General features: G+C 44.4%; 1 protein-coding gene across 1 annotated transcript; it reads right to left on the reverse strand.

Annotated features, from left to right (window-relative positions):
• Window positions 1-770: 770 nt before the first annotated feature.
• Window positions 771-10,866, reverse strand: LOC103178856 (glucagon-like peptide 1 receptor). Its single transcript, XM_042341170.1, has 14 exons — window positions 10,771-10,866; window positions 9,037-9,207; window positions 7,004-7,103; window positions 5,903-6,102; window positions 5,723-5,866; window positions 5,545-5,651; window positions 5,164-5,401; window positions 4,332-4,485; window positions 3,747-3,807; window positions 3,189-3,258; window positions 2,531-2,619; window positions 2,125-2,263; window positions 1,646-1,687; window positions 771-1,323 (listed from the first exon to the last, which is right to left on the reverse strand). Exons 1-14 carry the CDS (start codon window positions 10,864-10,866, stop codon window positions 1,069-1,071), a joined length of 1,866 nt encoding a protein of 621 aa, XP_042197104.1. The 3' UTR covers window positions 771-1,068.
• Between the last annotated feature and the right edge of the window lie 787 nt (window positions 10,867-11,653).

Raw genomic sequence — 11,653 nt, forward strand, 5'->3', positions numbered from 1 at the left:
CAAGTGGAGTGAGTCTCCTGCTGAGCGGTGAGAGATGGTTCTTTGGAGAGTTTAGGAACGTGAGGGTCTAAAGGTTGAGGGTTTAGGTCTCCACACTGGGCTTTGAGCTTGCATTGCAGTCTAAATTATTCAGTGCAGCACTGGGGGAATGTGCATTGTCAGGGGTGCTGTCCTTTGGTGGAGATGTTTGTCTGGATGTACTACAGATGGACGTTTCGTCCACAAAATATAATCAATTCACTTCCCAATACAATCTGTGAAGCGCTTTGAAATGTCTCGACGACGTGATAAGTCGCTATACCAAATGCAAAGATTATTATACGTTTTAAGATCCTGTGACACTATTGAAAAACAGAAGGCCGTTTATCCCAGTGTCCTGGCCAACAATCCTCCAGGAAAGTTTTTAGTTGCCTTTCAATCAATGTTATATAATAATAATAATGTTAAATTTATTTGGAGCAATTGATAGATTTTAAGAGCCAAACAGTGAATACAGCTCAACATAACATTACACAGGATTAAAACAAATAAAAATCAAAGTAAATCATCTCTGGAATTAGAAAATAAAAGTATCAAAAGATCTCCACAAATTGTAGGAGAAATGCTATAAATAGTTCTGCAGTATTTTATACTAATAGTTATTCAACCCAAACATTTTAACAGTAATAACATGTAGATAGGTTGATTCATAATTACATAGATTATATACAACACAGAAACAGGCCATTTGGCCCAACTGGTCTATGCTCCACGTGAGCCTCTTCCTGCCCTTCCTCAACTAAGCCCATCAGCATAACCTTCTATTGCTTTCTGCCTCATGTACTTGTTTAGCTTCCCCTGAAATGCATCTATGCTTTTCACCTCACCTACTCCTTGTGGTAGTTGAAGAACGCTAAGGATTGCCACAAGCAGGTGGTGACTTATGCAGGTAAGTGGTTTATTTCTCACGGGTTTTACTGCTCCCAGTTCTGCGTTCCTAAGATGAAAGAAGAGAGGGTGAGTATGACAGACAGGGCAGAGACCGAGCCCAGCACATGGAGAGGAGGGGTGTATGTGGGAGTAGAACACCTAAACTGCAGAGACTTGGAGCAAGGTGTTGGGGGTCTGGTGGCAGAGCTCCAGTTCACAGCTGGAGCTGGCCATGCTGAGAAACGCCTCATCGGTACAGGGGGAGTCCAGCTCCTCACGGGCTCCAGGCTCATCGTGGCTCCTCGTGCCTTTTTGCTGGCAGCAGTTGGAGTTAGTGACAGGGCTGTTACGCTTCCAGCTCAGGCATTTTGCCACCTTCCACTGGAATAGCTCCTTGCACACTTCATTCTGTACCTAAGTGTGTGAAAGAAGGCAAATTGTTATTCTCTGGGCATAGAAAAAGAAACCACCTATAATAACAACAACAACTTGCATTTATATAGCGCCCTTCATGCTGAGCAGTGTCTCGGAGCACTTTACAGACCAGAGATAGAGAAACCAGTCCACAGTGAACATGAGGTATACCAGCTCTAACACTATAGCCTCGCTGCTGTGTCTAGATGAGATCTGTTGGACACCTCCCATCCTCTCTTCCCCCCCCCCCCCCCCTTTGCTCATTTCCCCTGGCTCAAGTTATTTCTGATGGGCTAAAGGAATTGACCTGCTGCCCACTTACCTCTCTGTTGATGAAGCAGTAAAGAACAGCCACCAAGAAACCCTAAAAGGCAAAAAACAAAGGGATGAGGATGGCACAGTGAGGACAGGTTGATGAATGAGCCCTGACATTAAAATTACCCAATAATCCTTACATTTGATTTAGCGCCTTTCACGTCGGGAGGATTCACAGGAATTTTCTGTAGTGTGTAGAGATTGTTTCGTTAGCGAATGTGGACAGCCAATTTGCACACAATGTCTGTTAGCCTTGTGTGCTTCAGTGCACTCAGAGGTGAGGCAATATTGGACAGTGAGGACTGTTAAGCATGCAGACGTTGAACTCTCGGTAATTTGTTTTGGAGATTCTTAAGCACAGTGATGTTTTGCTGTGTGTCAGATACTGAAATCCTCCTGGTATCTCACTCAGTCATCCGAGTGTTTCACCCTCTGAATCTGAGCAATAGTAAACCCCACTGAGAAAGTGTGCAATAAAGTTTGAACCTGGACAGAGCCAAAGAAGAGCTCGACAGAGAGCTTCAAGTATCGTAATGTTCCCTCTGCCATCTCATCCGTCACCAAAGCCAAGACAATCTCGTGCACTCCCAACATGGGAATTAAAATGAGTGTGGATTTCGTTAGCCTGTAAAGTCAAACAATAGAAGAAACAACAGGACAGAACAGGGTGGGGCACTATAACTATCAATACAGTAGCTGAACTGAGTGCTATATGGGACAGTGTAGAGGGAGTTATTACCCTGTCTTTAACCCATACTGTGCCTAAACAAGAAGAGCTTTACTTTGTACCTAAGCCATTCTGTTCCTGGGTTGGGATCCCTGGGGTATACCCTAGATACTAATCTCTAAGTATAGTGCAAAATATTTATTATATTATTTAAAGCTTGCTCACCGATATCTGAAGTCTGTATTCTGCATCTGGTGAGATCTCATCTTCGAGATCAGAAGCATCATTATTCGGACAAATATTGCGACATTTATCTGAAGGAAAGATGAGAATTGGTGGTTACAACAGAGGGAGTAGGACAGGCAAAGACCATTGCCATCTAGCAAGTCCCGCAGTTTGAACATCTCTTTAAGAACACGGGGTGGGGTTTGATTTAAGTCCCCATTGTCTGACCGGCAGCAAATCACCGCCATCAGGTCACTGTCCACTCTGACACCATCTTATGTACAAATGTGGTACACTGATAGTCTATAATTGGGGCTGCGTTGTAAGAACGTGTATGAACGTGAGTGTGTGTGTCGGTGCAGTTGGGTAAGAGTTTGTGAGTGTCGTTATCATTTGAGTGTGAGAGTGTTAGCATGTGTGGTAATGAGAGTGTGAGTGGGATGGCGTGAGTTTGAGTCTAGGTGTGTGGGTGTGAGCTGCTCTCTAGTCTCTGTGTCAGCAGCTAAGTAATGAGTGTTTTGTTCAATGTGCTGGTCAGTCACTGTTCCTCGCAGTGGTCAGAGCGTTAGTTTCAGTGCTCAGTTAGTTAAGGAGCTCTAGGACGGTACCACGTGTGAGGGCGCTATATAAATGCAAGTTGTTGTTGTTAGTTACATACACAGATCACCAGCAGGAGTGGCGCTCGGAGTATCCACCAGAATCCCATGTTGCTGTTCTGCCTCCAGCACCTGCACAAACACAAACACACTCTGACGTTGGCTTGACCAGGCACAGCATCAAGCAGACGTACAGCATTAATGCAACTTATTTTTATTGTTGTACAGTATCTCAGGGCAGCGTTTGTAAGCAGATGCCAAGTGACCATATCGTCCTTGTCAATCAGCGGGAATCCTAAACGGTGGCACTATTCGTAAGGTGGGCACAGAACTCGACCCTAGAGATGGGCACTGAAATTCCTCTGTTCTCATCCCGCTGTGAAGAAGAACTTCAGAAAGGTCCACCCTCGACAAGAATCTGTTCTGAAAAGATGTGACCCTTTTCATTGTTTTCACACAAACAAAATACTGCAGTGTAGATGAGAGAATTTTAAAATTGTCCCAGGAGATTGAGCTACACTCGGTGAATAAAGATTGTTCAGTGTGTTTAGAGAGTAGACGGTTATGGGACATGACACATGGGCTCAGACACCAATGGGATTGCAACGTTGTGCACTTACCCACTGTTTTCCTGAAAGTACTTGACAAGCGTCCAGGGTATGAGAGGGGCCAGGGGCAGCCCTGTAAACAGTGGAGAGAGTTATAAACAGGTCTCAACATTCCTCAGTCATCCCGTCAATGGCAACAGGACACTCACGGTGACCAGTGAGACAATATTGGTGGGAAGGTATTATGGAACCCGGTTGTTAGTTGATTGGCAGATTGCTTTCCGGGGGTGGGGGGTAATAAGACCCCCAAAAATCTTAGTCACTCAATCCACGGCTGATTGTGGGACACTGCTGTGCGCAATTGGCTGCTGTGTTTCGCCCATAAAATACACAGTGAATCCACTTTGCTGTGAAGCGCTTTGAGATGGCTCAACGACATGATAAGGTGCTATGTGAAATACAAGCCTATTATTAATATTATTTATACAGGTCCAGAGTATTGACGGGAAGGGAAGGGGAAAGGCAAGCACTCTGGGACACTACCCTGCGTGAAAAGCGCTATATAGTTGTAAGTTGTATGACGGGGAGGATATAGGGATTGAAGGGGAAGGTGTGAGAAGGGGGGAGGGGTTATGACACTGATTCCTTCTGCCATACCCCAGCCTATCATCAGGTAAAGTCTGTAACTCTTGGTTGGTGAGAAGACTGAGAGGACGAGGAGGGTGTAGAGGAAGATTCCCTCCACCAGCAGCCAGTACCAGGAACTGGCCACGGAGTAATGCAATAGCAGCTGTGCAGCCCGACAAGGAACCTGCAGCAACAAGATACATGAGCAGATACACAATCTTCCTCTCCAAAGTGCCTCGCAGCTCTCCATATAACACACTGTTTTACACTCTCCCTGTACCACACACTATATTACAGATACTCCCTGTGCGCAATTGGGTATGGGCGTTTCGCCCACAAAATATACAGTCAATTCACTTTACAGTACATTGATCTCACGGCGCAACTAAAGTGCGAAATAATCAATGTTTCATTTATGCTGAAAAATACACTTTACGGTATATTCTGTGAAATCGTTATATCATTATATCAAATATATCAAATGCAAGGATTATTATTAGTAGTAATAGTGGTATAATGGAGCCCATTATAAACTCTCCCAGTATAACACACTGTATTACAGATACTCCAGGTATCATATAACTGTTAGATCCTCCCAGAATAACACAGTGTTTTACAGATGCTTCCTGCATGAAACAATGCATTTTTGGGGGGGGGGTTAGTCGGGTGTCTGACCCATGCGGGAACCCATCACCGTGTTTAAGAGTATCCAAACCAAGCTGAGATATCCATGCATCCCACCCTACACATGGAAATCCCAGAGCTAGATTGTTGGAATGGAATGCGCTCTCTCTCTGCCCGTATTACAGATGCTCTTAGTATAATATACTGTAGCCCTTCAGCTGAGGCAGTGCAGTTCAGCCCAGATCAGAGGCGCTAACTGTAACTCTTCCCCCTGCGTCCACAGTATTGGGCCCGAGGCAATGAAAAGCATGGACTTCCTCACCGTGTCGGAGCCAGTGCTGTGCGTGCCTTCTGTCGGGACGCTCTCAGAGTCAGGGCTGTCAGTGAAGCTGTCTTTCAGCAACACCGAGATGGCCCGCAAGATGAACGAGCTGAAGAGGTTCACGTGGATGTAGTTTCTTGTGCATCGGAGCTTCCTGTGCGACAAGAGAAACTGATCAGCTTTTACCCTGTGGTTAACTTTTGGCCCTCAATTCTGCCCTTTCACCCTACAGCCAGCTGACCCGCGCTGTGCTAGAACAGAACCTAATGTGCTATAGAGAAAAGTAGAAAAACTTACCGCAATGAGATGAGTGTGAGGTTTGCTGCCACGAGTGAGATGAGGGAAAGTGTGTAGCCTGCTGTGTACACAAAGCGTAGCTTGCGCTGGATACTGTGCCTTACAACCTGTAGACAAAGGTACATGTCACCTGAGGCTCGAGAAACGTGTCCGTCCCAGGCCCTGTCTATCTGCTTACCTGCTGATGTAGAAAGGCATCATCTTCAGCACACTGCGAGCTGTCAGCCCAAGGCCCCTGTGAGACCAAATCCAGCAGCCAGCTCCCATTGTCACTGCAATACCGGAAAGCGTAGCGATCCCTAACTGGAACCAAGAGCATAGACTTTACTCAGTGACACAGCTGTGCTGACCCATTAACAAGACTTGGAGATGGAGACCAGTGACTGGGGATACGGATTGAATCAAATTGTGTGTTACCTCGACTCTGCCAAGGAAGGTACCATGGACACGAAACATTCACTGTTGTTCCAGGAAAACCATCCGGCCAGCAAATGTACATGTCAAATGTACGATTGCAGAACACTCCTGAGCAAAAGGAAACACCAAGTTTAGGACGGGCTGAATTAGAGACGGTTTGTTATTACATGATATAAAAAGTAATTCTTACATTTATCTGCGCCACAGGAGATATATTTTTGTGGTGAGTTGAACTTATCTAATGCCCTCAGTGGTTGCTTCATTTCTACCCAGTCTAGTTCTTTTTAGTTGCACCCAAACATGGCTCCTCTATGAGCCTATGGGTTGTGCACTAATTCCCGTAAGTACAAATGTTGTGGCGGTATTCTTCTTAGTCTGTTAAAAGCGGAAATATCAATAATGTGTCTCGGGCTGTAAAATGTTGTTCAAATAAAAATTTCTTTAATTCTTACAGATAAGTTAATCAGTTGCCACACAAGTGTAGTTCAAGTGCAGTTCAAACACATTCACTGCAGTTTCACGTAGGCAGCTCCCGTTTCTCTCTCTCGATTTGGAGTTAAGATTTTACCTTCCTTCTCTCTGGGAGTGCAGCCTCTATTCTATATTATTTGATAGAGCGCTTATAAAATCAAAATGTCTCAAAGCACTTCACGGGTAATCGTTGCCAAGTGTAGTGACTGTGTATTTGTGGGCAGACCTGATACCAAATTGCACTCAGTAACGTCTAACAGACAGCCATGAAGTGAATGACAAATTTACTGTATTAAAAAGCGAGTGTATTGGTCAGTGTTGCCTGATAGTAAGTATGTTAGTCAGAGTTGACTACAGACAGTCACTAGGCTTTACGGTAAAATACTGTGAAGTACATTGAGAAGTTTCGATGACTTGATAAGCCTTATATCAAATAAAAACATAAGAAATGCTAGACGAAAAAAGTCCAAGGTCCATCTAGTTTGCCATCCATGTAAGGACTATTTTGCTTTACCTGCCAGTTAGTGTGTTAGTTAATGTTCCCGGGTTGCACGCTGTCAGTGTTTGTTACCTGTCAGTGGATATGGCTCAGATGTGATCTTTTGGAAGCACTCATTGCGATATTGCCACCACTTTCGGACAGTGTCCTCGTAGAGTGAAAACGACGCAGCCTGAAAGAAGATAGAACTTGCTATCAAACCTAATGACTGTTTTATTATAGTTAAATATGGCAGCTATTTTATGCACAATAAGATCCCATAATCACTGTGTGCGTGGGTGTGTGGATGGATGGGTGGGTGGGTGGGTGGGTGCGTGTGTCCTCCTGAATCCCTTGATTAGATTCCAACCCGTAACTTACACTCAGAATCTGTTATTCTATATTTATATATAAACCATCTAAACACCCAGTTTAGACTCCAGTCTGTAACTAACTCCTGGGGTTACCTCATTGTATATACAGTAGCAACTAACCAAACCATTTTATTAGTTAAACTCGCTGTAACTTGCTCCATAGGGTTGGTTTTGCTTATAGGGAACATTGGCTCAGAGTTCACCATCAATTCAATCAGGAGACCAAGCCTATGTTTAAACAACTCCAGCCCCTAATCCACATAAAATCCTATAAAATGTTAATTACATTCAGAGCTGGCAGGCAGACCACTCAAAATAACCAGCATTGCCCAAGTCACTTGTTGTATCTGGATGGTTTGCTGTGTCTTCACTACCTTTCCTGAAATCTGGTTTCCGAGTGCAGGCTCTGAGCCTGGCCCCAAACCCAGGCAACACCTGTACCGAGTTCCTCGTGTCCACCAGTTCAACAACAACAACTTGCATTTTATATAGCTCCCTTCACGTGGGGTAGCGTCCCGAAGCGCTTCACAGTGCGGGGTCTCACAACAGTTTTGTTATTTCTTCAAAGGTCCAGCCCAGAAAGATACAATAATTTGTATTTATATTTAGTGGGGTAGTATCTCGGATTGCTTTGATGGACTTCATTAACTACCACCGTAAGTGCACTGTCCGCTCTTGCACTCTGAACATTTTCTCTCCCTGCCTTGGAATTTCTACCCTGGAATATATGAAAGTAATTGTTCCTCAAATTGAATTGTCATATCACTGGGGATCATCTTCTCTGTGATACCTGTAGGAACTAGACTAACCCAACACGACATAGCAAACAAAATGATGCACAATATTTCAGGTACGACCTTACCAGAGCATTACGTAGCTCGATCATGACCTTTGGGGATGTGAACTCAACTGATTTGGCAGTCTAACTCTGTATGCTCTTTACCTTGTTTACTTCTTTTTTACACTGTTTTGACAAGGGATGAGTTAAACAGTACCCCTAAGTCTCTTTCACGCATGGGGTCAACTTCCACATGTACACTGAACCCAACTATACTTCACTGCCCCCACCATCGATTTGAGGACCACTGCTGTCCTGATTCTATCAAACCAAGACTTGGATGGACTTTAACTTCATACACCCAATAGTCAACAAGACCAAAGCCTTCTTGCCTGGCTCTACCACCCCCTCCTTGTTTCTGGCCTCATTAACATCACTCCAGCTCACTGAGGCCATGTGTAATCTTACCATTTTGTTTAACCGTTATCTCACTCTCAAACTGTATATCAGGTCTTTGACTGGAGGCCGTTGTGTTCCCTCCACTGGAAAAACCTAGCTCTGCTGCGTTCTCAACCCTTCTGTCTTAAACCTCATTCCTGCCTCCTCACCACTTAAACTTGATCTTCTTCACTGCTCCCCTTGCCGGCCTCACTCTAACTCTGCTCTTGACAAGCGCCAGCTCATTCAGAACTTTACAGCCGTTATCCCCTCCCACTCGCTAGCCCACCACCTGAGCACACTCTTGTCCTCGCAAGGCTTCAACGGCTCACCATTTCCCAGCTGATTGATTTCAAGATCCTCATGCTGACCTCCATGTCCTTGCCCCACCCCTGCAATCTCCTCTTACACCCGGCTTCATAAACACGGGCCGACTGCACTTCCCTTGCTCCCTCTGACCCAACACTGGTGGCCGGGCTGTCAACCACTGTGTGTAACTCCCTCTCGCTGGGGGGAGAGGGGGAGGGGACAGATACCTGAATACGCACCTGTTGCTGAGCAGCGCAATAACTTTCCTGTAAGCCAGGCTTGTTAAACACCAGCTCCAGCTTATTAAACACTGGCTCCCGTACATTTTCGGATAAAAAGGTCATCAACCGTGTGTCAGTGGGGCTGATGGAAAGGTGACCAGGAGCAGGTGGGACCTCCTGCCAGGACAAGGGCAAGGGCAGCAAGGACTGGCTCCTAATGTGAGCTGCAACTACTGCTAATCTTTGGTAAAAATGCTCAGACTGGGAATTTCAGGCAAACTGACGTGATCTCGTGCCAACTATAAGAAAAGAATGTCAATATTGTCAGTACCCAAAGACGTTCAGCTTATCTATATGAGGGTGCTTTTACAGTGTGCTCACATTATAACTGCTGATATGCCCCAAACCGCAGGACAAACTTCAGGCTGCCTCCAAGGACAGAACATGGCAGGACAAGGCAAGGGCTGACCACACCAGGACCCACAGAGACTGGGGCACTGTCCAGACTGGAGAGAGTATATATCATATCATAGCATAAGGAAATAATAATCCTTTGATAGATGGCCTATAAAGTTGAAACAAATCCAATTGCTTCACAGGAAATTGCTGTCAAATGTAATGGATGTGTATTTTGTCAGCAAATGCAGCGGCCAATTTTGCACACAGCCAGGTCCCAATAAACACCCACGAGGCGCAGTCCTGCACGACGGGCGCTATGTAAATGCACGTTGTGTTGTTGAGGTGAATAACCAATTAATCTGGCCAGGACACTGAGAGAAACTCATTTCTCTTTTCGAATAGTATCATAAAATCTATAATATCCACCTGAACAGGCTGACCTCAGGTTAACATTGGCGATGTAATATGATGCTATATCAAATGCAAGGATTAGTATTATTATCTCTCCTTTAAACACCTCGAATGATTTGTTTATACAACGTTCGGAGCAAGTATCTATCGTACTCTCACCAGCCTCTGTGTGAATAAAATGTTTTCTAATCTCACGTCTAACCGTCCGAGTTCTAACTTTAAGACTGCCGCGCTCTTCCCCCATTTTGGATCCCTCTACCAGAGGGAGAAGTTGAACATAATATTCCAACTGTGGTTTGACCAGTGCTCCTCGTAACTAGACAGTGATTCTGTCAAACAACTCGATTTCTGAGAAACGTTGTCCCTTTTGCCAAACCATTCTGATTTGTGTGATATTTATCCAGTTGCTCAGCTACTCTGTTCCTAACGATGGGTTCCGATCATTTCGCAAACACGTGAAACTCTGGAAATTAGTTTGGAGACGCTTGCGTCCAGCTGACCAAAGAAAGGCATTGAAACTTGCAAGGTTTTAATAATAATTATAAAAACTTGCAAAGCTTTGCAATGACTTGCAACGTTTTAATAATAATAATAATAATCCTTGCATTTGGTATATCTATAGATCATATATCTAGATTACATCTAGATAAAAAGACTATAGATGATATCTTAAGAAGTGTTGACTTTACTCACTTTAAAACACACTTAATATATATATATTTACACATTATATGTATTTCTATATTAGAGTCATATTGTAGTTATATCCCTGAATGGGATCAGATTCCAACCTAAGCTACTTAAAACTGAAAGTTGAAAGCCATTGCCTCTCTCTCTCTTCTCTCTCTCTCTCTCTCTCTACCTGGACTTGTTTTGGAGGGTCCACAGGCTGCCCACACAAGCCCCACCTGGGTGAGGGTTGCTCCTTACCTGTCCAGGAGAAGCCACCAGACACAGCAGTAGCAAAACGCAGGGCATCCACATGCAGAGAGGAGGTGAGGCTGGGTCTGGGAAAGGCTGGACCATGGTGGGATCGCTTGACAGTCTCTACACTGCAACTGGAGGGAGCATCTCTCCTGCCTTTGGAGGAGGGAGGGAGGCAGCAAGTGAAGGGGGGTTACCCTTGGTCCCTCCTTCAGGTAGGAGCTTGGCACACAAGTGGCTCAGAGCAGCACCAACACTAACACCAACCACTGACACCAACCACTAACTGGGAAACAGCACACACAGCTGATCAAAATCATCCAGAAGGTACATGCATGAGTCAATACAATTTTGCATTCACCAATTTCTTACAAACTAAGAGAGAGAAAAGGGGGGGATGCTCAGCAATTCCCCCCCCCCCCACCCTCCACCACTGCCCTCCCCCAGACTACAGGAAAACATGGAACGAACTAAGTTTCAAAGTATCCAACACATCAAAGGAGAAATAATTTCTCCTATAGAATATTAATAGAAATAATTTCTCCTTGTTACTGAATTTACTTAACCTGTGTGTTTTCACCACCCTTTATTTGTTTGTTTGTTTGTTTGTTTATTTATTAAAGGTTTAACATGGAACAATGATGAATGTAGGAGGAGGAATGGCACCTGGAGTATCCCATAATTTGCAGCGAGAAGGAAAGTGGTGTATGAATTTGATGAGACGTACACTTTTATTATTATTAATAATAATGATTTACTATTATTAATAGTAATAATAATCCTTGCATTTGATATAGTGCCTTGTCACGTCATTGAGACGTCTCAAAGTGCTTCACAGGATACACTGTAAAGTGAATTGACTGTATGTTTGTAGGCGAAATGCGACAGC

The sequence above is a fragment of the Callorhinchus milii genome, unplaced genomic scaffold (assembly GCF_018977255.1).
Source record: "Callorhinchus milii isolate IMCB2004 unplaced genomic scaffold, IMCB_Cmil_1.0 Scaffold16, whole genome shotgun sequence".
NCBI lineage: Eukaryota > Metazoa > Chordata > Chondrichthyes > Chimaeriformes > Callorhinchidae > Callorhinchus > Callorhinchus milii.